This window comes from Mauremys mutica, chromosome 7, assembly GCF_020497125.1.
Source record: "Mauremys mutica isolate MM-2020 ecotype Southern chromosome 7, ASM2049712v1, whole genome shotgun sequence".
Taxonomy (NCBI): domain Eukaryota; kingdom Metazoa; phylum Chordata; order Testudines; family Geoemydidae; genus Mauremys; species Mauremys mutica.
Window position 1 is genome coordinate 126,791,337 of NC_059078.1, and position 26,599 is coordinate 126,817,935.

At 42.1% G+C, this 26,599-nt stretch overlaps 1 protein-coding gene across 17 annotated transcripts in view; it reads left to right on the plus strand.

The window, feature by feature from the left end:
- BTRC (beta-transducin repeat containing E3 ubiquitin protein ligase) overlaps positions 1–26,599 on the plus strand; it is a 177,646-nt gene that overhangs the window by 110,454 nt on the left and 40,593 nt on the right. For all 17 annotated transcript variants that reach the window (XM_045023075.1, XM_045023067.1, XM_045023066.1 and 14 more), the window contains one exon: positions 25,482–25,713. In XM_045023075.1, the coding sequence (XP_044879010.1) occupies positions 25,482–25,713 (232 nt within the window). The remainder of the gene's footprint in view (positions 1–25,481; positions 25,714–26,599) is intronic.

The window sequence follows — 26,599 nt, forward strand, 5'->3', positions numbered from 1 at the left end:
GGTACAGAGTCATGGTCAATGTAGTTAGGTCGACGCAGTGTCAGTGTGGACACTGAGCTTCTTACGTCAACTGTTACTGGCTTTCAGGAGCCATTCCACAATGCCCCGCACTGACAGTACAATCAACATAAGCGCTCCTGGTGAGAGCGCGCAGTGCCAACCCAAGGAGCCAAGTGTGCACACGCACGCGATTTAATAACTGCAGTGGCTGTATGCCAACATAAGTTAGGTCAGCATCATTTTGTAGCATAGACGTGGTTTGAGGCACAAAATTTTTTCTTGCATTCCAAGTTGAGCTGCAGGTACTCTTTAAAATTGACCATTTAGGGTTCCATGCTGAATGCCCCAGATAATGGTAGGAGGGATTGATCTGGTGTATTTGAAATTGCCCGTTTGAATTGTTTCTGGTCCTGTTAAGTCACAGATTGATGGCTCCTATTCTTTGAGACTGTCCAAGCATTCATTGTGCTTGAGACATCACAACAACCACCACAGAATTCTGCTTCACCGTTTGGGGGGGGGGGGGGCTTCTTTTTTCTTAAACAATGCAGTTTTGCAATGTTGTTAAATCTTAAAATACGTAACAATCAGAGAAGAGAAGGTTAATCCTGGATTCCTGGATGAATTCAACTTGAATAATTAAATTTTTTCCCTAATATTCTCTCAGCAGTTTGAATCAGAAAGTGTATTCTTCAGCTTCTTAAGTTTCTGTCCTAAACCCCTGTGTGATGTTGGGTGCTCCGCCTGAATGTGGCTGTATTTACATGGTGATTAGTATTTCCTTTTATAGTTTGGATACAAAGTGTTTTGGGATGAAAGAATGAGGATAGGGTTAGGTGTTGGGAACTGAGTTAATTCCACCTCTGCCATTGACTTGTGTGATCCTGAGCAAGTCACTTTGCCTCTCTGCGCTAGACTCCCCATCTGTAATATGGGGATGACATGTGCTGCTTACTTTACAAGTATGTTGCTGAAGGTTGATTAATGTTCAGACAGTGCTTTGAACACGTAAAGAGCATCATAAAAATCTCAGCATTTTAGATCTTTGAATAGCAAAGAAATTCAGAGATGCTTATAAAAGCTTTAATGTGATAGTGATCTTCCTTTCATGACCATGTGTCTGCCTGGGGTTTTTAACCTTAATTTGGAGTTTCCTACCTTTTGTGAGGTCAAGGCAAGTTTTTTGGTTCAGCTTCCCCCCAGTCTAATAATCTCTTTGCAAATGACTGACAGAAATGTGTGATATTCTCCCTCCCCCCACACGCCCATTCTCCAGATTTTGATAGACTTGTTTTATTTATTTCCAAAATTATATCTGCAGGAAACAAGCTGTTTAAATTCAGATTATGCTGAAGCAAAATGGTCCTAGTATGAGAAGCAACGTGCTGTTTTATGAGCGCAGAGTCCCTTTTCTCATAACTGATTGATAGTAAATATTTTCCTGAAGAATTATTGCCAGCTATGAACAGTGCAACTGTTTCACTTTTTTTGCCCTGCTACTTGCTGTACCAGCCATTGTCTGTAATTAAGATCTACAATTCACAATGCAGACGTTTGCACTTCCTCTGGGTCTGAGCTATTTATAAGGCATTTCAGCTGTTCAGAGTTTCTTTTGAATGTTAAACTACATGTTAACAGGCTTCTTTAGTCTCCAGTGATGCAAACACTGTCAGGCAGTCTCCTCTTTTACTCCCCCCCCCCCCACTAACCCTGCCCCCCAAGTCATTTTATGCCAGCAAAGTTATATATCAAATAAGAGTTAAAACTGACTTTTTGAATAGTCTTTGAGAAACATTGAAGCAATATACTAATATAATACTTAGCACTCAAAAATTGTCTCTCAGCCAAGGATCTCTGAATGCCTTACAATTATGAATCCTCCTAAACTCTTCTGTGAGGGGGAACTAACTATCTTTTGGGGGGAGGTTAATCTTGATATAATAATTTCAGAAGTTCAGGCATCTTTTCGGGGATGGCTTACTGGTTTTAGCATCAAGTTTGAAACCTCTAGAACTAGAAGTTCAAAATACATAACCATCAGCTCAGCCCAACTTTCCATCGCTCAGATGGAGAAAAACCGAGCGCTCTGCTATAAACTATTGAGTCTTTCTCATGAGATCTTAGAAATTGAGCTTCTGCCTGGACACCAAAGATGCAATGGCAAATTTGTGAGAATAAGAATTTACCCTGGTATCCTTGGCCATAATCTCTGTGTGCATATGACTATGCAATATGATGTGCACTGGTTGTTTGTACCACTCCACCCCAGAAGTGGCTGCATTAGCCATGTAGTCACATTGAACTAGATAAGGCTACTCACCTGTAGAAGAGCTGCAATCTTGGGCCTGTAGTTTTAAAGTGCTTTGGGATCCTTCAGGATAGAAATGTAAAATATTGAGAGTCCATAACCGAGCATTTTAAACCTAGGTGGCTGTAGCGGCAGACAATACATGTCAGTTCAGGGGGCACGAGAAGCAGTGCCATTTCTGAAGAGTTCACTGCAGGGGCCGTGCCAAGACAGGAATTGCCACCACAGATGGCAGTGACGGTCTGTGCCAAGATGGCAGCATCGACTAGATTTTTACCCAATTTAAGGCTTCAAAGTAAAACGTGTTTGCAAAACATGAGAATTCTTTATGAATGTTTTCAGCATGAACATGTGACTGACCCGCTTTGATTGCAATCCAGTGCAGGGACACCACTAGATACATTTGAATGAGGTGCTTCAGAAGCTAAAATTACTTGTGATTTTAATCTAAACAAAGGAGCTAATACATTTGAGACAGTCTTTGTAGACTGATCTAGATTAGTGTGGAGGAGGCTCTAGTGCCTTCTTTGCTGGGAGGGGACAGAGAGGAGAAATAGTCTAAAGCAAGTTCATCATCAAGCATGTACTGCAGCATTGCCCACTGATGCATGCCGGATCACCCGCACACAGAGATCACATGGCTCCTCCAAAAGTCAAACGATCAATTCGCCTCGTTTTGGCTCTGTACTTAATGCACAAACAGTGCGATCTGCAGGGCTGTAATTGCATTGTTAGGGCCAAGGAACAAGCCTGTGCCTTTTCAGCAGACAGCTGGCAGGGAAAGAGGCATGTTGTTAGGAAAGAGAGAGGCAAGGCAAATAAAATTACTGCTAACGCTCAGAGATCGGCAGGAGTCCTACTTGCCTAATCTTACCGGTGGGAGCAAGCGGCTGTTGTAATCCAATTATAGCAGCATAAGCAATTTGTTAGACACTCCGCATAATGTAACAATTTCCCAATAAACTCTGACTTGTAATAACGTCGGCAAGAGCCCACATAAATCTGCCCGAATGGTGGGGGCCAGAGTGTTCGGCTGGGGGCTTGTAATTTGTGCCATCAGCACGTTTTGCAGAGAGTAGTATGGTGCAGGCTTTCAGTGCAGGAATGTTCAGGAGAAAAGCATGGCACGCCCCTCAAAGAGAGATCCATGGGGGGGGGGGGGGCAAAGCAGGGACTTAGCTCATAGAAAGGAGGAAAAATTAACCCAACAAGCTAAACTCTGCAGCAATTCTAAAGAGTTTTTAAATATACATTAAAAAACATTAATGAAAATTATCATGTAAATTACAGTCAGAGAAGTGAGGAGAAGCCAGATTTCCATCACTTTTGGAGGGGGAAATATTCCTTTTTTTATATAAAATCTGCTTAAATATAAAAAGCTTAATTATTGACAGGGGGCTCAGCACTGTGCAAGACACACAGGAATTCAGTTCCTGACCTGAGCAATTCATAATTGTCAGCGGCAAACAATTAAACCTTACCTGGTAGCCAGTCACCTTTTTGTCCCTTTCTTGTGATTTCTAGCTTGCCTCCTGTATATTGGCACAGCATCTTGGCAATAAGCCTGAGGGATAAAATGCAGGTCTAGAACTAGTCCCTTTGAATTTACCCTAGTGGATTTAACTTTTTTGGCACAATGATGAATGTCCCCTGTGGTTCACCCAGGTCTACACGAAGAACTAATCTAATGTAGATATTTATTTAAATGTAGAAATCCGTCATCTGAGCTCTGCCCGTCACTCCGAGGGCATGGTGAGAGTTGCAGGATAGTGAGCACCAGTTTGGAGTTTATATTTAGCAGGGTGTAAGCTATCATATACTTGTAAATCCCCGTTTAGCATTTTCCTATACTAGGATACAATAAGCAGCAGCCATAACAATTCAAGTCTAGTATGAAGGCCTTCTCGATATACAATATAGACATCAAATGGTTCTGGACTTGAGACACCCTCGGTCTAAAAATAATGCCTGACTTATCACCACTAAAATACTTCATTTATTCATTTAGCTTAAGAGTCCTTGGAGGCTCAGTGTGAAATAACATTTTCTGCACTGACTGACTGACTCATTCCCAAATTGTAGCAGCACGATACTTTTCTGTAGGAAAAGTAGTTTCTGGCTACTTTTGAGACCATGTCTCTGTATCGTATCATCTGGAAATCCTGCTAGCAGACTCTATGCTTTGACTCTGTTGACCTTCAGGGAACTGTGTGGGCTCCTCTGTTTACTTAAAGCCAAATCTTTGACCTTGTGTGCTGCCTGTATAATCACGCACCCACCAGCCTTGCCTCTATGCACCCCTTTGAACTGGTACATAGGATTTAAGTTGTATTTGCGCATGTGTTCATAGTCCTAGTGATGGGCTCGTTTCTGTGTCAATTGTAAAGTAGCAGCTGAGATATTCAGACATGCTTGTGTACAGATACACGGTATGTTCTGCCCTTCCTAATGTGTAACCTAGACTCCCATTGTTTCTGCATTGTACACCAAGGTCCCAAGATAACTGCAACAGGACAGCAAGCATCCTGTTGCCAAGAGCAGTGTTCCAATACATATTTCCTTTCTACGTAAGCGTTAAAAAAGCATGTTTAGACAAGGCCGATATTATCTTAGTTTCCAGAAGCTGCATCAATAAACTGCAGTGTTCCTAATAAAGCCACTCAGTGTCTAGGTTTAACTAATGGCTGATTTTCATGGCTTTGACAGTGAGCTGTGTGAGTTATTTTCTCCTGATATTGTAAAAATAATGAGAGCAAATTAGAACAATCAGTTTACACAGATAGCTCCTGATTGGAGGTGATGGGCAATATGGTAGCGAGTAATCCGTCTTCGGGCTCCTGTCACATTAACTTCAGCAGTGTGGAAAAGATCAGGCGGAGCAAACCGGAATCCTGCCCAATCAGAACACTGAAATTAATGAGAAGAGCATTGTTCTGTGATCAACCTTTTAATTAGCAAGACTGGCGATGAAGGGAGTGATGAAGCTGGCAGCACAGCTGCACAATGGCAGGCATGTTTTCTGTGAGGGGGGAGGAAAAACATGGGTTTTAAATTATCCCTTCTGTGCTCCCTGTACACCAGCAGTGTGTCTCCATTCTAAACCTCTTTACAGATCTTAACAGACAAACAGCCACATCCAGGGTAATATTGCAAAGCATGGCTGTTACTAATGAGTAGTTCAGTACCAGGTCCTAGCTGGGGTCATTCAGGAAAATGTTGATCACTGCTTTAAAAAAACAAAAAACAAAAAAAACAATTCAGTAGGTTACACTTTAGATTTCAAATTTCACTCTTTCTAATCAGGAGGGGTAGGGTGGATAAAACAGTAGCGAGGGTCTCCCTATTGTATCCCCTTCCTCTTCAGTTTCCCTTTAAATTTAGATTCCCCAGTCAAGAGTATCACTCTGATTCTGGCCCTTTCAATAATCAAAAAGAGAATGGGAAACAGATACTGCATTGATTTCCTAATGCTCTCCCGTTCTCTCTTGCACCTGCATGTTTTTGTTCAGCTGTTTTCACTTTTCAGTGTGGATTTATTATTAAAGGGTTTTGACTTAACTTCATATGTAAGATGAGAGGAGCAATTTGATATTTCATATAGAGGGAAGAGAGAGAAACTCAAAATGGTTCTGAAGTGCACACTAAAAATCAAAACTAAAAGTAATGATTGTTCAAACTGCAGGACCCACCTTTAGGATTGACTTTTATAAAAATGGGGAAAGTATAATCTTGGTGGGAGAGTGAATTTGGAGAGGGGTATATTTCTGAGGCAGAAGATAATAAGAAAATATTGGAAAATAGTATTAGTGTTGGCACCAGGGTAACAAAACTGTGGCATGAAGCAGTAGATCTCTAGTACTGTGCCTGTCTTTCCCTAATATCTGCATGATGTTTTCAGACAGTTTTACTCCTTACACCTCACCTCTGAAGAAGGCCTAATGATGGAAAAAGTGGTTTCAGGTTATTTTGGGCAACCATGCTCTATTTGCAATTTAATTATAGTGGGGCTCATAATGTCACCTGTTATTAAGGGTTCCTGACACTTCCTTTGTCTTCAGTTGCTTATAATTTTGCCAAATTTTCACATGTGGGCTGAAAGGTTACTTCTGGCTCATGCTGAATTTTTTTTCCCAGCCTGAGGCAGAGATAGAATTCAGTGCACAGGATGAACGGTGCTCACTTAATAATTCAATAATAATATTCAATGTTTTGTTTCATCATCATTGTTTAGTGTTTGGCCCCATGCTTTATTTACTGCACATTATTCAAACCCTGCTCTGAAGACAGGATTATTTATTTCCTCATGGGTATTCTATGAGGCTTATCACTATAGTCTTTGAATGCTTCACAAACATCAATTAAATTTATCTTCACAGCACCCCTCTGAGGTGAGGGGGTGAATTATTCCCATTTTGCAGGTGGGAACTGAGGCACAGACAAATTAAAGTAAAAAGTTTCTACTAGTTTTGGGTCCCCAATTTGAGACACCTAGAAAGGACTTAGCATTATATAGCATTACATATGTTCAAAGTACAGCTCCCATTGACTTCAGTTGGAGCTGTGAGTGCTCAGCACTTCTGCAAATCAGACCCCAGGGTCTCCAGTCGGGCACTCAGTGTGGAGCAAATCATTAGTGATCATCTGTGAGAAATTTGATTTAAGTGACTTGCCCATATCCCATAGGAACTCTGTGGCAGAGGCAGGGATAGAATTCATTTCAAATGCCTTAACTATGAGACTGTTTTTTCTCTTCTTGCCATTCCCTGCTTTTTCACTACACACCTTCCAGCTTCTGCAACAAATGAGGCCAGGGTCCTATCAACAAAAACCTCAGTCATTACACAAACCTAAGTCCATCCTATATACTGAATGAGACGGGGTCCTGTGGATAAAATAGTATGTGATCATATAATTAAAGACTGAAACATAATACACACAAAGGGGCTGAATTAAGGTTGCACAGGCAACCTTAACACTGGCATTGCCTGACTTTGGAGTGCTTGACTTTGCAATCTTAATAATAATCTTTTAACATAGTTGTGTGTGTAATTTATAGATTCTGTGAAATTGAAGTTTAGAGTAGAAAATCATTGGCCCATAGATTGAAAACTCACCTGTGATCAGTTACAATTCTTGAAGTTATACAATAATAGGTTCAAAAGATCACCTGTACTGATGAACAACTGAGTCAAAAGATGTTCACTACATACGTACATGTAAGTACAGTAAAGGTTCCTCCTTTGCATGTAAAAATTCCACATCCTTAACATGAAAAGGTGTGTTTGCCCTACACATGTTGCAGCTTCAGTTACCCTATGCTGAGGCTTCCGTTGCTCACAGGATCATGTGACCATGTTGGCCAATTGCAAAACTGCAGTGATAGTGGCCAGCATGTTGGATCCATATTTGGTCATTGTTCTCAAATTTTACATTCCTCCGTCCTTTCATATTCACACTGAAATTTCTTTTACACTAGCTTTGCTGGGTGCACACCACTTACTATTCCAGCAATGTTTAAAAGGCTGCATGTTTTATTTTTTTTGCCCGTTTTCATTTTTTCCCATCAGGACTTTTTATCCTACATGGTGTCTGAGAAGCCTAAAAAACAGGATGAGGGAGAAAGTATGCCCCAATTGTTGCATTGAGTGAAGAATAAGTGTAAATATCTTTGTACTCAATTATCGTCTAGAGCATCTGCTTTAAAACAATCATGTGTCCCTGTGTCGGCCAATGACTGCTTGGTTTGGCTTAGATTTGGATGCCAAAAGCAGTTGAGCAGTTTAGGAAGGCAGCAATACAAAGCAATTCTGGCGGACATGTCTCTCTCAGTTAAAAGCCAAGGATGTAATAGCTTATTTATAATGAGAGGCACTGAACTGGGAATTAGGGGACCAAGGTTCCATCCCCAGTCCTGCCCAGTTTGAGGCCTGTTGTGTCCTTGGCTAGTTGTTTCATTTCTCTGCCTCACCCATTTGTAAAATGGGGAGAATGAGTCTCAGCATTTCTTCGTAAAGTCTTTGGAGATCTAGGGGGGCAATGTTACATAAGAAATTAGTAGCAGTAGTGGTAGTAGTACACCTCTACCCCAATATAACGCTGTCCTCGGGAGCCAAAAAATCTTACTGCGTTATAGGTGAAACCGCGTTATATCGAACTTGCTTTGATCTGCCCGAGTGCGCAGCCCCGCCCCCCGGAGCACTGCCTTACCACGTTATATCCGAATTCGTGTTATATCGGGGTAGAGGTGTATACTCTAGCATGAGTGTTGGCAGCGCAAACCTAAAGAGGCTTTTCACACACACCCATTATGGAAAGTTATATGAAAATTGTGTAGCTGAGAAACTAGTCCACCTGAAAAGGCTAAGGAATTTTTGTTTGTTTCTTACCCTTATACGAAGGGCTAAGTCCAAGACAAATTAGCATTTTTCAAACCTGCCATTTTTTGAGCTGAAAGCACAAAATGTTGGGGAATATTTTTTTTATAAAACACACAGCCTAGTATTGCCCCTTTAATTAAATGTAGAGAGTGACAAAGTGATTCACTTGCGGGCAAGGACTACATGAGAAATTTTCTGCCCCAAAGTAATTTTTATTCAGAGAAGATGCTAACGGATTGTGTGTGTGTGTGGGGGGGGAGATATGTCCTAGAATGCACTGGCTCCTGACACCATAACTATGGAGTCACTGCCGTGACTCCAGAATGGAATATACTGGCATGGGGTATAATATTGTAAATAGCGTGAATATTCCACATGTGAATTAATAGGCAGCCTGAGGAGTGTTAATATTTACATATATGTGAAACTTGCACATACTGCAATTCTTGCTCTTCTTTTTCTTGTGGATCAAGTTTTCCCTGTCTAACTTCTGTTTAGCTTTAGCCTCTGACTGATCTGTCACTGCTCGATATTCTTGGTGGTTTTTTTGAAACCGGGTTTTCTATAATTTGTCTGAGATGGTGACATGTTTTGGATGTTTACTCTGGCTGGAACACTGGCTGTACTGCCATGGTGCCATTTCCCTCCCAGGGTTTGAATGTTGATTTGAGACGTGTAGATTTCTGCGGTGTTCCGTCAGGCTGAAGCAGGACAGTTCTCTGTGCCCTTTTCTTTTCTTTTCCTGGGTAGTTCTGAAGTTTTTCTCTGCTTTACTTTCTCTTTTCTTACCTGAAAATAAATTAAAGTAATGAAGTTATGTGGAGTATTATAAACTAATGTCTTTCATCCCAGGATCACAGCATGGTTAACAACAAAACCCTCATGAGGTAGGTATGTAGTAATCCAAGAGAGGAATGGTGACTTGACCAAGGCCATACAGAAAATTCTGTATCATAATACTAATAATAACCTGTAGGTCTACAGATACCCAGTCTTTTGCTTTAATGCCTTCTTTTCCTTCTGGGTACATGTCAGCTTTCATTAGTACTATGCAGAGCAGGTATCTGTAAGTATTATCTAACTGATACAAGTCATTTTGCATAATATATACAGTGTGGATATGGCCAAACTGGCTATTAAGCTGCAAAATGTTTGCTAAGATTTGACAGTGTTGTTGAGATTTTCCGAGTAAGATTGCGTTAGCAGTTGTGCTGGTTCTGGTTGATGCAATTAAGGTTGCAAAGCAGTGTTTATCCTAAGCCTTTTCTTTACAAATTTTTAATAACCTTTTTGGACAAGTCACTTGGTTAAATTTAATTTAATTTTTCCAGCATCTGATTTTTGTACCGGGACAGAGTTAAGGTTTGCCTGTTCAGCAGTAACTCTTGAATTTCCTGACTGAGAGCTTAACTTTAGGTTTGTATTTTTTCCCCTTTCTCATCTTGAAGTCCACTGATTTGGTCCGTGCTGAAGACAAACAGATCATCCAGATGGAAATAGACAGTCAAAAATGTGGGTTTATTTCATTATGGGAAATGTCTCATGCTCTGCAGTTAAGATAAATAATATATTTACCTCAAAGTATATTTAAAGTAATCAGTAATTTTGGAAGTAGAATTGAATATCCAACATATAGAAGTTGTCTCAAAAGAAGGATGTTTTAGGGAGCAGGGCATTCCCTTGCTGCCAGTGACTGACAGCTGTAGTCCTGCCTCCAAGCTGCAAGCAGACACTGTGTGGATCTGTGAATCTTATTCTTTTAAGAAGGGCAATTGTCAGGTAAGTACAGGTATACTTTTTAAGCATTCCTGAAAACACTGGGTAGTGAAATCACATTCCACCCTCTTAGCATTGAAGTAGTTCCTACATGTTCAACCTATAACGTACTTTGGGATCTTCAAGGGTTAAAAAAAACTGTGGAGCAAATGTAAAGTTGCTGTTTCTCCTAGGTAGGGATGGAGAATTTGACTCCTGAATACAATATAATATAGGCTATTTGCACGGTGTATCCGCAGAGAAATTGACTCTTCTGGTAAAATAAAATATTCACTGGATTTATGAGGCATAATAGCAAAACCATCCTCACTGTACACTCAAGCTCAGTTCTGCTTTCAGCTGGGCACACTTCCCAGTGGCCTGAGAGCTGCCCATTGCTTCTGAAGGCACAGACTATTAATATATTAAGAAGTCAGTTGAAATATTAGTCAATGATTAAAATATTTCAGCATGAATTCTTCTGACCTCAGGTTTTTCTGTTAATTCCCCTGATTGCTTTTATACTTGGACTGAGCTCTCCTATATAATACTCATTTAGGAGAAAATAAAAATGAAAAATACCTCAATTAGCAGCAAGACCACAAAAAGTTAAATTGTTAATTGAGTGAGGCTTGTAATTTCTTAGCAGAGCTGTCTGATAAGCCCTCCTTGTAAGGCTTTGGTTGTAGGTAATAAAACTGTTGTTTAATTAATGCCAGTGGTTTTTTTTAAACCTCTGAATTTTACAAAATTGGGTGGTGGAATGTGTGAACCGAAAAGTGGAATCAGATTGCTCTTTTATCATGTTAATTTAGGCCTGTCACTCCCATTCTAGATCATGATTTACTGTCCCAACAGTTATTAAGTGGGTTGCAAGAGAAGCACTTTACTACCATCTGAATTCTGTCTTAGGAGAAACCAAACATGATTAGGCTGCACAGTAAGTTAATGCATCACTGTTTGAGATCTGGGTTTCAAAATTGGCTTAGATCACAGAAGGAGATGAGTTTGGAGTTTAAGGTTTCATTGAAGACATTAGTCACAATACTGAACCCTCACATATAATTAAACGCAATTAACAGATCTGAAGACTTGACTAGGAGGGGGTGCTATAAGTCAAGACACATTCATAGAGCTGACTGGAGGTCCAGGTATGGGTCAGGAAAGGCTGTTGCTGGACAGGCCTGACGTTCATTAGCAGAACGGTTTGGAGTCGAATGTAGGAATAGTAGGGCTGTTGCAAGGAAGGGTTGAGATGCATTGGTGGAGCTTTGTTCGGCCCAAATTGGAGCAGCCCAGTATCTTTTTTTCATGTTTTATATAATGCACCTTTCAAACACAAGCTCTAAATTCACTTATAATAAAATAAAAACATCATACAGCTGATAAGCCAGTTTCAGTCAAACAACCTAAATAACTTTTAGCAGCGCCGTTGTTCCCAGGATATGAGAGAGACAAGGTAGCAGAGAGAATATCTTTCGTTGGGCCAACTTCTCTTGGCAGAAAGTACAAGCTGTCGAGCTAAACAGAGCCGTTTTTCAGGTCTGAGGAAAGGCTCTGTGTAGCTCAAAATCTTTGTACCTTCCAACAAAGGAAGTTGATCCAATAAAAGACATTACCTCCCCTCCCTCGTCTCTCAACCTAAATAACAGTAAGGAGTCTCCCTTCCCTAAAGCTTGGGTAAGCAGATGATCTTGACCTTCACGGCATGCTGCAACTAACTTGGGCTCTCTAGGGCCAAGAGAGGAGAAAATTCGGGAGTTGAGTCCTTCACTGAGAATGATTTGTCCCTCCCAAACTAAGTACATCTTAGGAGGGATAGCTCAGTGGCTTGAGCATTGGCCTGCCAAACCCAGGGTTGTGAATTCAATCCTTAAGGGGGCCATTTAAGGACCTGGGGTAAAAATCCATCTGGGGATTGGTGCTGCTTTGAGCAGAGGGTTGGACTAGGTGACCTCCTGAGGTCCCTTCCAACCCTGATATTCTATGATTCTATGAACTGTCAGCTTCCAGCTGACCTCAACTGCTACGGGAAAAAACCGCAGACAAGCGGGTTTCTGCACCACCTGCAGCTTTCAATTAATCTCTGCCTGTGTAGCCCCCAGCAAAGCATGTTGCACTAACTCAATCCATAGGCAACAAAAGGTGGGGATAACTGGGGGGATCCAGAAAGAAAGGCTATAACTTCCTTGCCAAGAGTGGATGGGAAATGCACTGTTGCTGTCTGGATATATAGAAGCAGTCAAGGATCCAACAAGATCCCACGTGAACATGAGTAATGAGAAAGGAATTCCTGCCCTCCCAAGAGATAGACTATGTCACATCCTGCAGTTGTGTCTCTCAGCATTATAGGTGCAGTGGCAGGAGTGTGTGAGAGGAGCCTGGATCTAGACTATCAGTCCGGACTGAGGGGCATTGACAGGGTAGCATGAGGAAGTTTTAATGGTTTCTGTGCAGCACCCCAGAGTACAGAGGTTCTCAACCTTTCTTTTGGAGGCACCTCTTCCTCCCTCCCTTCCCCCACCCCCCAACATGCTATAAAAACTCCACGGCCCACCTGTGCCACCATAACTTGTTTTCAGCATATAAAAGTCAGGGCCGGCGTTAGGGGGTAGCGAGCAGGGCAATTGCCTGGGCCCCCACACCACAGGGTCCCCCCTGTAAGCTATATTGCTCAGGCTTCAGCCCCATGCAGTGGGACTTCGGCTTTCTGCCCTGGGCTCCAGCAAGTCTAATGCTGGCCCCGGCTTGGAGGCAAGGCCCCCCTGAAACCTGCTCGCGGCCCCCTAGGGATCCCCGGGCCCCTGACTGAGAACTGCTGCCATAGTGTACTTGGCTTTAGTTATTATTTTCAGTCAGTCTTTCTCACTCCATCAGATTCTCAGAAAAAAAGAAAAGAAAAATGTTGTTATGGTTATCCTAATGCATCCTGTTATATTTATCGCCTTTGCTATATCTCTGAATGGCAGTAATATTAATCACTAACTTCCAAAATTCAGCAAGTCCCCTGGTGGTTAAATATTGAACCTACTATGATAAGTAAGGTGACTTTTACTGAAGTGAACCCTCTCTAGGGCACTTCTTTGGACTCAAGGAGAATTTGTTAGCTGGCTTCATATTTGTATTGATTTTAAGGCAGCTGTCAGGATACAATGTGTCTTTCAGAAAAAGTCGGGAAACTTCAGCAACAAAAGTGTTGTGGTTTTTTTACTTTGGGGTTTTGGTCCTAGCTTTAAAGACTGCTTAAATGGTTGGCATGATTCAGCAGATTGACTGCAAAGTATAGTTGTAATTTAAATAAAATGTTCAGATAGTCTAGGACATGCCACTAGTTAGAGTTTGGAAGCCTTCACAGATGGTTCTTAGCAACAAAAATATCAATGTACCTAATTGGTTTGTAGTGCTTGAGGGGAAGATGCCCACTTGTGGGGGGAGGGGGGGTGAAATGTTGTTTGGTGATGCATGCCCTTCTGGTGGGAGCACCTTTCACCTGAGTACTACTTATCTGCCTGTGAGATAAATCGTTTGATGTCATGGCTATTTAACAGACAGCTGAAGCAAGGAGAGGTGAAGTGATTGTCCCAGGCCAGGCAGCGAGTCAGCGGCAGAAGTGGGAGTATAACTCAGGAGACCTGACTCCCAGGTCCCTGCCCCGGGTTGCTACACCGTATCCTGAGCATGGAGATTATCAGTGATCAATAAATAGTAGCCTCTGACTAGAAAGATCTGCGTTTGTTCCTGTCATTAGCTATTTCCATGTACACAATTAAATGTAATATGCTTGTACCTTCCTAGTCCCACTTACCCCAGGCTACTTAAAGCTCAGTGTTGAAACGGAAGCACCTAATTTGGAAACCATTCCTGAACTGTAGGTGACCTGCCATCAACCCGTGGAGGACGATTGATAGCCCGTGAGAGGAGAATAGGTGATGACAACTAGTATGCCTTCCCAGTAGGGAAAATTAAAGTTTTTAATTGTCTGATATTTTTTTAAGTAACTATTTGCATGACGCACATGGCTGACGTGATCAGAACAGATCATTGAACAGCCCCGAATCACAGGATTTTAAAATGCACTCCTGGACCTCTGATAGCAAGCTGAGTATTTTTAACCTATTTTACTTTTAGGAGGAATTCTCCTCTGTCATTTGTTTTGCCTGAACTTCAGAGAAACTAGTGGGGCAGCCTGTTAATTATTCATGTGCCAGCAACACTTAAAGCCAATTAAAATTAAAAACAGCAACATTGCAGCTCGCTGTAGGCATCACCAAATTGTCGCAGCTGTGGCTGTTCCAATGTGAGAGTGCTAGAGGGAGCTCTAACCTTGTTCAGAGGACCAGTGTAGGAACTGTGCCTTATTTTTATCTAGCTGGCTCGCTGGCAGCAAAAGCTGGATTCTCTTAATGTTTAATTTTGTTTTGTATCAGAAAGTTTTGTGTATCTTTCCCAAGACTGATCCCATATTGCCAGGGCCCTACCAAATTGACGGCCATGAAAAATGCATCCCGAACTATGCAATCTGGTCTCTCCTCATGAAATCTGGTCTTCTGTGTGCTTTTACCTTATACTATACCGATTTCATGGGGGAGACCAGCGTTTCTCAGATTAGGGGTCCTGACCCAAAAGGGGTTGCAAGGTTATTTTAGGGGGTCACAGTATTGCCACCCTAACTTCTGCACTGCTGCCTTAACAGCTGGGTGGCCAGAGAGTAGCAGCTGCTGTCTGAGGGCCCAGCTCTGCAGGCAGCAGCACAGAAGTAAGGGTGGCATTACCATTTCATACCACCTTACTTCTGTGCTGCTGCTGGCGGCGACGCTGCCTTCGGAGCTGGGCTCCCAGCCAGCAGCCACCGCTCTTCAGCTGCCCAGCTCTGAAGGCAGCGGTAGCGCAGAAGTAAGGGTAGCAGTACCGCAACACACACACCCAACTTCTTTTGGGTCAGGATCCCTACAGTTACAACACTATGACGTTTCAGATTTAAATAGCTGAAATCATGAGATTGACGATTGTTAAAATCCTATGACCATGAAAATGACCAAAATGGACTGTTAATTTGGTAGGGCCCTACATATTGCTCTTCCTAGGAAAGGAGAGGCAAACGGTGTGTTCTCCAATACAATGATGCCAGGCATAATGCATTAACTGCCCCAAGACACAGAAGAAACAAGGGAGAGACGATAGGATAAAGGAGGTATTCAAATGAATAGTGTAGAGAAGGTAAATTGAATGGTTCTGTTTACTCATTCTTACAATACCAGAACAAGAGCACATCCAATGAAATTAAAAGGCAACAAATTTCATACTGATAAAAGGAAATGCTGCCTGACTCAATACATAATGAACCTTTGGAATATGCTACCTTAAGATGTTTAGCCAAATACCATGATAGATTTTGAAAAAAGGATTAACAATTCTTGTGAATAACAACACGTGGAGTTGCACGGGACAGGATAAAAATGCATGAGAGATACCAGCCCTCTTGTTTTAGGACATAAGGCACCACTTTACTGCATAGGATGGATGACTTCTCACATGGATTTGAAGAGCTACATGACTTAATTTAATCCTATTACTCTTGGCACAAGGGAGTATAACTAGGAGGAACGGGGTGAAATCTAGAAAAGAAAAGTGTAGGCTGAGTTAGAGACAACAAACTTCCAGACTGGAGCCTGTTGCGCAGTCTGACAGATCTCCTGATCTAGGCTGAACATAATCCTAGACAATAGAGTATGGTGAATAATCCTGCACTGACTACCAGGGGAGGGACTGAGTGGGAGCTAAGAGGTCCCTCCTTGTCCAATTTGATTCTGTTACAGGCAGTTGCACTCAAGCTATCTCAGTTTGACTGACTCTCTTGAGGTGGGTATAACTCTGGCATGGTAACTACCTCCTCTGCTTCGGAGTGTCTTGATTTATTTGTAGTGAAAAGATAGGAGTCCAGGAATATAGGGAAACATGTGACTCTCTGGACCAGAGTTAGGAGAGATCTGTAAGATTTTCTGGTTGGGAGCAGAGGTTGCTTATTGTTTTAGCTATGCGAGGGGGACTCCAAGGACCCACTGGCTTTATCGCTTAAATTGTAAACTCTGGGGCGGGGGCCATCTTTTTGTTCTGTTGTACAGCAACCAGCACAATGGGATCCTGGTCTGGGACCATGACTCTTAGACCTACAGCAATGCAAATAATAAACAAGGATGGTGACGGAGGGAGCCCTCTTCAGTCATGATGTCTGGTTATGTTTTATGGAAGGAATACTCTGGAAAGAGATGCTTGCTGATGACTGGAATCGATTCATTCCCAGCCTTTCTCAACATCTACGCTTCTTCCTTGCTTACCATAGAGCTACAGTCTACATGCTCTTCTTGTCTAGTCTTTAATTCTTTTGTGATCTGGCATATCCTGGACCAACGTATTCCTCTCTAAAGATATAGGGGACATGGGAGAATTTTCTTTGCCCACACATTTGGAGCCCAGAGCCCAGGCTATCCTCTGTCAAGGAAAGGATGTGTCTAGTCCTACATAATCCTGAGACATGAGTGGTAAAGTCAGCAGAATGACTGAACAAGCAAGATACCATGTATGCTGGTGGATAGCAGTTAGTTGGCCTCATCTGGTGGAAGGCTCAGAGATGAACCCATATAGATTTTGACCATAGCCCGTTGACCAACTTTGGTCTGAAACCATACAACAATAATTCCCAGCCTTTTTATGTTGGAGCCACCCATAAAGTGGTTTGGTAGATGGGCAACCCAGCTCCATGCTCCCTGTGCAGTTGCCCCAGCATAGTTCCCACCATCCCTCCTTTTCATCCCCATTTCTCAGGTGTTTCTTTGCTTCTTCCCTCCCTGTTTGTCCAACTCAAACAAGAGCTACATGCTGCTCACAGCAGGGTGGAGACATCACTTGGTGCCACCGATGACTAAACAGAGTGGGAGTAACATGAACAGAGAAGAGAAACTTAAGATGGCTAATGTGCAGGTGAATGTGAGCTGTTCCTGCAGCTAACTGAATTAACTGGCCATTTCAGGAGTAGGGAAGGGAATGAATTTCACTGAGCAACTTGTAGGAGCGTGTTTGCAGTGGGAGGAAGTGTGGATGAGGAGTCGTACAGTTTTCGCCTAACCCCGCTGCTGTTTTTGTTTGTTCTATAAAAGGGGGAAACCTGGGATTATCTGATGTTTAAAAGGCCCTGTGGAGTATCCTGGCCTCTAATCCTAGATGGGCCACTAACTCTCTCTGTGACCATGGGCAAGTCACTTAAATTCTGTGTGCTTCATCATTGCAAAAAGTGTTCCAAAGCAGGAAAATCAGTGAAAAGTAATTCCACGTCTGAGCTGTGCTCTCCTGAGTAAACTATAACCAAGTATCAGCTGTGCTCTCCTGAGTAAACTATAACCAAGTATCTCAGAGACTGTATTAAAGCTTTCCCTTGACAAGACCAAGATGTTCCAGGTATCATGAGGCTTTTATCCGGTGCACCCAGGCATGGACATTAGCCCTATTAGGTCACCCCCTCTTTTAATGTGTTGGCCAGTCTCGTTTTAAATTATTCACGTTGGCCTGCTCCCCAGTACACTCTTTCCTGGTGGCTTCTGTCTGGGTTAAGGGAGTACACGAGGGAAGAAGGAAACTCTTCAGTAACACCCGTAAAGGGAACTGCCACTCAGTCAGTAGTGTATGTGTTTACAAGTGGCTGTTCTAGAAAACTAGAAAACTGCTGTCTGGAGCATAGCCTACCCCTTGCCATACCATTAATGAGCCCTTTGCTGCTACTGGTAAAGGCTGACTTCAGTAGATTGATCTCCAAGTAATAATGTACATATTGCTGCTTTCCCTTAACAGTAGTAATATGTAGTAGTCCCAGCTGTCCGAAGCTGGGTCAGGTAACGTATGCAAAAGGGGGAGTGCTTCTGTTTAACTAATTAGAAAGTCGCTCTTTACCTGTCTGAGAGTGCCTCTAAAGTATGTGTGGGATTTGGTTATTTCTAGCATGGATCCTCAGTGTTTATAGGGAAGAGAAGAGGGTTGTTAATGCTACTGGTCTATTTTGCTCCCGGTAACTTGTGTTTTTTAACCTGGGGAAGTGTGGCATATGCCAGCACTGTCCAGGTGCCACCATCACAAGATGATTCCTCACCAGTCCCAGTTATTTTCAGAGGAATCCTATGAGAATGACCAAACTTACAGTTAAGGTAGGAGGAAAACTCCCCATTCACTTCCATTTCTCCCAGCACAGAAATTTTATTTTGGTGGTTTTATCAACATTTAAAATCCAGATGTGAGACCTATATCAAAGGAAAGGTATACAATAAGAGCCACCAGATTCCAGACAATTAAACTTTATTAGTCTGTCTGAAACATTAAGTATTAGCTTAAAAGAACAGTTTTTCATCTGCCCTCCCTGTTGCTGTTTACTTTTTAGCAGTGTGGGAGAGGAGCTTCTTCTCCAGCCAGCATTGTTATTGCTGTTCTTTGTATAGCAGGTGTGCAAGCGTGCATGGCTCAGTCTTGCCCTCCCCAGCCCCTGGAGAGATTCAGCACATTACATCTGTGGTGCCTGCAGCTTTCTCTGGTCCCAGAAGAACACAACCACATCTCTAAATGTCACTCCTCTGATTTGGAGGTGAAGTCCTTAGCCAGGCACCCTTCAGCCCAAGAACGTATCGTATGTAGTTAGATGGTACCTCTGAGAACTGTTGCCCCCACAGGATCTCATGAAGCACAGCAGCCTGGACTTCATTCCACTGACCTTTCATCTAAATGTGTCTTTTTTTTCTACCGAATTTGCTGCTGTGAAATTAGAAGCCGGATGTGAGCAAGCAGCTAACAACCAAGTGCAGGCAAAATTGTTACTTCTTAGGGTATCCGGGGGGCTGTTCATTTCAGTTTGTGTTTTTTTTTAATTTCCTCCTGGAAATAAAATCCTGGCTCCTTTTTGTGGGGCTTTCTTTTGACTCAGACATGATGGTGGCGATCTACTCCTGGGTTGTGTTGGGTTTTGAAAATGTTTCAGTGAGCTTTGCAGTGCGGAAACTGTAATTCAGTACATGGCAAGTGAGCCCATGTATGTGCTAAATTAACGGTTAACTTTCATGGAATCTGTTGTGCGAGATGGAGGCAGACGAAATGGGTAGCTTCTAAATTGAGCTTTTAAAATAAAAGTAAATGGACTGAGTTGTTTAATGACCTGGTGGTGTAGCTTTGAGTTCTGTCAAGTCAAATATAGGAAAAACAAGTTCCAGCAGAAGAGGGCATCATGAGAAATGGGCTGCCTTTCTGCTGTCATTGGCTCTGGGTTCTTTGTGCTAATCTCTCTTATGTGGGGATGGTTTTACTGGGCGGAGTCCTGCCTCTTCCAGCCCCACCCTTCAGAAAACCCCATTTTTTGTTTGAAGAAGTGGATTGTTAATTTCTGGCTGAGCCCTACAGGTCCCCATGTTACACCCCTACTCCCAGGCTGCTCTTGGGCATCCTCCTTCCACCTCCTCAAAACAATGCAGTTTGAGAGGTTACTGGGAAGTGACTTCAAAACATGTCTGTCCTCTGGCCGAGCCCACTAGCCCAAGGAGGAAGAGACAAGCCATGTCCTGCTGGCTTTGCTGTGCGCTGCTGTTAGGCCGCCCAAGCAAACCCCCTTCCCAGCCTGATTTTAAAGTGCTAGTTCTTATTAGTTTAGGGGTCACATGGGGGGCATCTGGGCACATTCAGTGCTGCAGCTCAGCACTTCTATTGCTCCAGTATGTCAGCATGCATTGAGTGGTATGTGGTTATGGGCAAATGATTGCGTGGCCACGAGGTGGCTTGTAAACCCAACAGTGCTGGAATTGTTGAGCTGACAGTGTCTTCTCCAGGTCTAGAACTCTGAAGAGAGACATCTTGCTGCTCTAGCTGCACCATTGAATTCCTCTGCCTTTGCCACCCAGCTTCTAAAGTGCTCCAGAATATTTGGGCATCACATGTACTGCTGTTTAATTCAGTTACTTGTCTGGATTCATTAGATTTTTTTTTTAATTGCTTAACTTGAACTATATTTCAGAACATGCACATGGCTGTGACTTTCCTTTCAATGTTGTTTGCTGCCCTCTCTCTGTTCCCCGCATCTGCCCCTCAACACCGCCCCACCCATGGTACCTTTTTCTGTTATGCCACTGCTTTGACTTTCCCCGGTGTCTTTTATCTTGTGAGCAAAGTTTGAACAGTACGCAGAAAGTTAACTGCCTGGAGTCTTTTAAATATAAGTAACACGCACCCAGTAATAAGCTGTCGGTTGTTTTTTCGCTGCCTGCAAAGAAACATAAACACAGCGCTCGTTTCTGGCAGGTTTTTACTGTCAGAGTTTCTCCTATTATATTTATCTTACAATTTGCCAGGGGGTGAAGTTATTAAGTTTTAGCAGCAGCCATCGATCAAGTTCACAAGTTAACACGATAAAGGCTCTGAGCCGCTCCGATCCAGGAAAATGATGATCCTCACTCGGTAATTAACTAAATGAGAAAGTTAAATCTTACTTGAGAGCTGGGAGAGATGAAAGAGAGGTGTTTGTCAGTTTCTCAGTGGAAATTAGAAGCAGTTTTCTGCAATTCCCTAAGCTGCTGCTCTGTCATATTTTACATAAGCACTGGGAAAACGTCTTGTAATTAGTGCTGTCAAGGAGGATTTTTTTTGCTGAAGGATGTTGGAATAATTCATTAGATTATCAAGAAAGGCTTGTGTCCTGAAATGATTAGCACAGTGAAATTTAAACCATTAACGATAACAAGTTTAGAGCTTGCTGCAGTGCAGAGGCATCCGGGGTATGTCTGTGCCTATTTCAATCATTTCTTATAATTAAACATTATGTCCTTTTTTCTTCCTCCCCTTCAGTAGGTCCCATCCAAAAATGCTGTTAAGGTGGCTCTGTCTAGATCAGCGAGTTTACCAGCACTGGTGGTGCACATAGTTAGTTAAGAAAAGATGCAACTGCAAATAGGCAACACAAAGTATTTTGTGTTTGAGAACCAAAGAATGCATGACCCTGATGCTCTTTTGTGCCCACGTAAGTGACTAAGACATGTTAACGCTGGAATATCATGGAATGCCTTTCCCTCCCCTTCGGCTGCAGAGAAACTCACGTGAGAAACTTGGAGCATTGTTTTATTTTCTCTGAACCTTTCTAGAGCGTCACAGACAGGAAGGTGCATTTCTTGTAGAGCTAGTTGTTGGGTGTTTGGAGCATCCACACTTTGCTAGAGACAGGACTGTTCCACAAGCAGCTTACGGTTGGGTCAGTCTGTACACACACAGAGCTCTATCGTGGTTTTCTACCGTGAGTAAGAGACATCTGTGTTACAACCCTTTTGAAAAAAAAAATACTGGTGTGGCTGGAAAAACACGGATGCCTGTAATAGTAGCTGAGAGTTGTGCTGGCATTTGGCTTTTCCCATACTGTGGAAGGACCCATAAGCCCCATCTATACAACAAAAACAACCTCTGTTGTTATGTTTGTGGTCCAACCAGGTCATACCGTGGTTATTTGTTTCCTTGAGGGAGGGATAGCTCAGTGGTTTGAGCATTGGCCTGCTAAACCCAGGGTTGTGAGTTCAATCCTTGAGGGGGCCACTTAGGGATCTGAGGCAAAAATCAGTACTTGGTCCTGCTAGTGAAGGCAGGGGGCTACACTCAATGACCTTTCAAGGTCCCTTCCAGTTCTAGGAGATTGGTATATCTCCAATTATTATTATTTATATTTTTGTTTTGTTCACACACATTTAGACTTATCCAACCTTTGTTTATCCATACTGAAATGTTGCCCCTTCTTGTAGACGTAAGCTATTATTTAGACTTAGGTCCTTTATTATATTAGTTCTCTCCTACCTCCTCGTGCATACAAATAGGCTCTGTTAATCGTAGCCACTCAGAAAAATGGCCTTGTAATTGTTGCTTGCAATGTTATTGTAGCTATGTTTGTCCCAGGATATGAGAGAGACGAGGTGGGTGAGGTAATATCTTTTATTGGATCAACTTCTGTTGGTGAGAGAGAGGGACGAGCTTTCGAGCTCCACAAAGCTCTTCTTTGGGCTTGAATGTCTGACCGCTTCTTCAGGCCTGAAGAAGAGCTTGTAGTTACGGACAGGTTACTAAAATGATCTATTCAGTGCCAGGAGATGTGACTAGAAGTGATGGAATGCCTTCACCATCTGGAGTATTGTCTTCAGTCCTGGTCACCCCATCTCAAAAATGAAAGAGACCTCTGCAAGTATAAAGGTGCCACTCACAGAAGCTACAGGTCCCATCATGTCAGGCTGCTCAGATCCAAATTAAGCACTGAATGGTGGCACCTGTAGTCTCCAAGGTCATACCTCCACATTAGAACCTGGGAGGGAAGAAGAAAAAGGTGGAGGGCTGTGATCTGCTCCTCTTGGGCTAAGGTTGGGCGCTTTCCCATGTCATACACAGATGCATCTTCTTTGGGTAACGTGCAGTGATTGTTTGTGGTTCCAGTTGTCTGTGGTTACTTTTGATAGTGAGGCAGGTAATACATCTTCATCCCAACAAACAGTAGAAAGCTCTGGGCTGAAAACCTTTTGGGTGGTACATTTGTATGAATATTTAACTTAATTTTATTCTCCGTATATCTGACAGCACTGCCTCTTCTGGAGGGGCTTCTTGATTGTAACAGAGAAGAGGGCATTTAATGCTCTAGCAAATAGTGACTCTTCTCACTGAAAGGAGGAAACAAAAGGCAGAAGGTACAGGTTTAAAACCCATGCTCTATTGAGATAGCCTGCTGTAAGATTGGCTGTGCAGCAAATGAAATGAGAAATGAAATGAGGTCAGGCTTGTAAAATACACCATTTGTCAACTATCTCCAGCATTTCATGGGTTTTTCTGTTTTGCAAACAGCTAAACTGCAGTAAAAACAGCCAGAGTCCCTCAAGGCTGATGTTCAATACAGCCCATCCTTAATCTTTGTATGCCATGCCAGTGCCAGGAAAAATCCAACCTTTCACGCCATGGAGTTCATTCCCACAGTTGCCTCAGAGATGTCAGCATTCTCTGTATAAACAGATAGTCCAGAAGAGTGTGTGTTTCTCCTCCCTCCAAATATCCCATTTATGGGACACTATTATCTACATGATGAGTGAATATAAAACCATAGTACACGGATTTTATACTCTGCCATTAGTTTGCAACTCTGCCACCAGCTATTGGCCATCTTGGATGATCCTTACTGAATGCTCCCAGAAACATTCCCCAGTGTTTGAGGACTCTCGGCTCCATTTTGAGGGGAATGAGAAAGGAAACAAAACGAGTGTTGCAGACCAGCTTGCTCGCGATGTAAAGCTGAGCAATGATGCAGTCTGATATCCTCGTATTGTGCGATGGTCTCAGAAAATCAGAGTTAATTCAAACCATAATACAGAGCCAGAATATACTTTTTGTTAAAATGGCTGCTACTTACCGTGGCAGTTTTGTAAGAAAATCTATCCAGCCATCTCTGTTGGAGACCCTGGCAAGTAATTTAGGCAGAATATTTAGGTTCTAGTATCTTATGTATAAATATACAGAAAACAGATTGTGACAAATTAAGTAGATTTTAAAACATTCTGTCACTTTTGGTAATCCAAGGTCTGGGTATCACAGGTAAGGATTTTAGGTGAACAGGGAGGTGTGATCTGGGGTACAAGCCTGGGACCTAGGAATTCCAGAGTTCTTGTCCTAGCTTTGGCAGGCACTTTCTATAGCAAATCACTTAACATCTTTCCATTGATCCTTCCTCCCAGTAAACAGGTACTACGCATCTTCCTCTTAGGTAAGAACTACATGTAGAGCGTGTACAGTCGGGTTATTTTCTTTTAGATTGACTAAAATATCATTAATTGTGTTACTTGCTGTACCACAACGTGCATTAAGTGAAACTGAAATACTACATCACAAAATATAACTTGTATTTATTATGATAGGTGCAATTTGGTTTTAATTGATAATTCATAATGCAGTAGCAAATGTAGACTAGAGTGTTTTTGTAAAAGAAATGGTCTAATAATGTGAACTGTCATTACAGTGCCGTCTGTTATTAAAGCTTTGCTGTGACACCAGCTTTTAGTGAGAATTATCAGGTTTGCAGATTACTAAAAAGAGACTTATCAAGGTTCGTTGGTACATGGATATATCTTGACAATGTCCCTTCAAAACTTGTCTTGGTTAAATGTATGACCATTGTACTTAACTTTAGATTCTATTTGTTTTTTTAGTTGGGGCAGAATCCTAAAAATAAATAGACATTCCCTTAGTTTAGTATTTAATAAAAGCTATTTAGTAACCAGCATGGGAAAACATAGATTTCCCAGTTGACAGCTAATTTGGCTTGGGATGTGCTCGTGGTGCAATACATGTGCTTTTCTTCCAGTTAAATCATTAAAAACAAAACTTCCGTGCATCTTGCTTTTAGGCGATAGAGTGAAGAGTCTGTTTCTCCTGTCCCTGAGAGCCCGTCTTCAAAATCAGACTATGTTGAGACCTTCTGGCGAAATATTAACAGTGACTATAAAGTTTAGTATTTGATTCTTTGCATGAAGTACAGATGAGCACCAGATGTTGGGGTGTTGCTTTAACAGTTTTTACTGTATACTATGTGTATTATTTAAATGATCATCGTGCAGTTTCTTATCCATCTCATGTATTTTCTATTAATTTTAGCAGCAGTCCATTGTAGCCCTAAAGCAAATACTTTAGAAGAGAAACAAAATACAAATGCAGTCTTCTGTGGTGCACTGAAGTAGCTGATAATGGCAAATTAGGAATCAGTCAGCATTTTACTGTGTGTAAAATGTAACTAAAATGTGTTTGAATTAAGCTGCCACTCTTGTTCTCCCATCTAACCATACATAGTCCTTTGTGTGCAGCTCCAGCATGAACTGTACTGTCCTCCAGGGTTACAAGTTTCTGTGGCCACTTGCAGACTGACAGCAGCAAATGGGATATGCAGACTCAGCCAACTTTTGTATAATGGAATGTTAGCGTCCCAAGCTTTATTTCATGTTTTCTTCTTTCCTTTCAAGACAAAACTTGCCAATGGCACTTCCAGCATGATTGTGCCCAAACAAAGGAAGCTGTCTGCAAGCTATGAGAAAGAGAAGGAGCTGTGCGTCAAGTATTTTGAACAGTGGTCCGAGTCCGACCAAGTGGAGTTTGTGGAACATCTCATCTCCCAGATGTGTCATTACCAGCACGGACATATAAACTCGTACCTCAAACCTATGTTACAGAGGGACTTCATCACTGCACTGCCAGGTATTTCCACCCGGTTGGGGGAAGGATCTTCCATGTTGTCTTTGAAAGAGCTATGGCATTTGGCTTCGTGTGACAGTGGGCCCTCCCTGGGGGAGAGTGTTCTTCAGGGAGAAGTTTTGCAAAGTAGATAGCAGCAGATTGTGAATGAAAGGCTCCGTAGAAGTGCACAGTAGTAGTAACACTTCACTCAATATCTCTACCCTTTTGATTGAAATAAATGGAAGATTTTACCAAATGTCTAGGGCACACGACAGAAAACAGAGCACCTGATTGTCATTAAGATGGTAACGGTGTCTGAATTGCAGAATTTTAAAAATTGTAACTACCTTTTATCATCTCTGGTTTTCCCTTGGGATTTTTTATTCAGAATTTTGACCACTTTTTATTAATAAAATATTTTCCTGTAGCCACTGATTTGAATATTAATTACCTACAGTGAACAACATATCAGGATAAAGAGTGGATGTGATAACATATTCATATTTTGTACTTCTATAGTGCTTTTCATCTGAGGACATTGGCCTCAGCTACATGTTTGGATACTGTGGTGAATGGGGATCCCAGAAGTACCTAAGCAGATGAAAGCACTGAATAAACAATTCTGTCAGCACCCCTGTAAGGGAGGTACAATTATTTTCCCTGTTTTACAGATGGGGAAACTGAGGCATGGGGTGGTAAGTGACTCGTCCAAGGTTATGCAGCAAGACAGTATCAGAACCAGCTTTAGAATTCTGGCTTTCAGTCACATTCTCAGACCATTAGATCACACCTCCATAGAAGTTAGTGTATTATAATTCAAATGGCTTGGTTACTGAGTCTCTGATGGAATTAAATAAAATGTGTTGCCGTCTTTGTTGATGACTCTGAACACTTAGCTGAAGAGAAA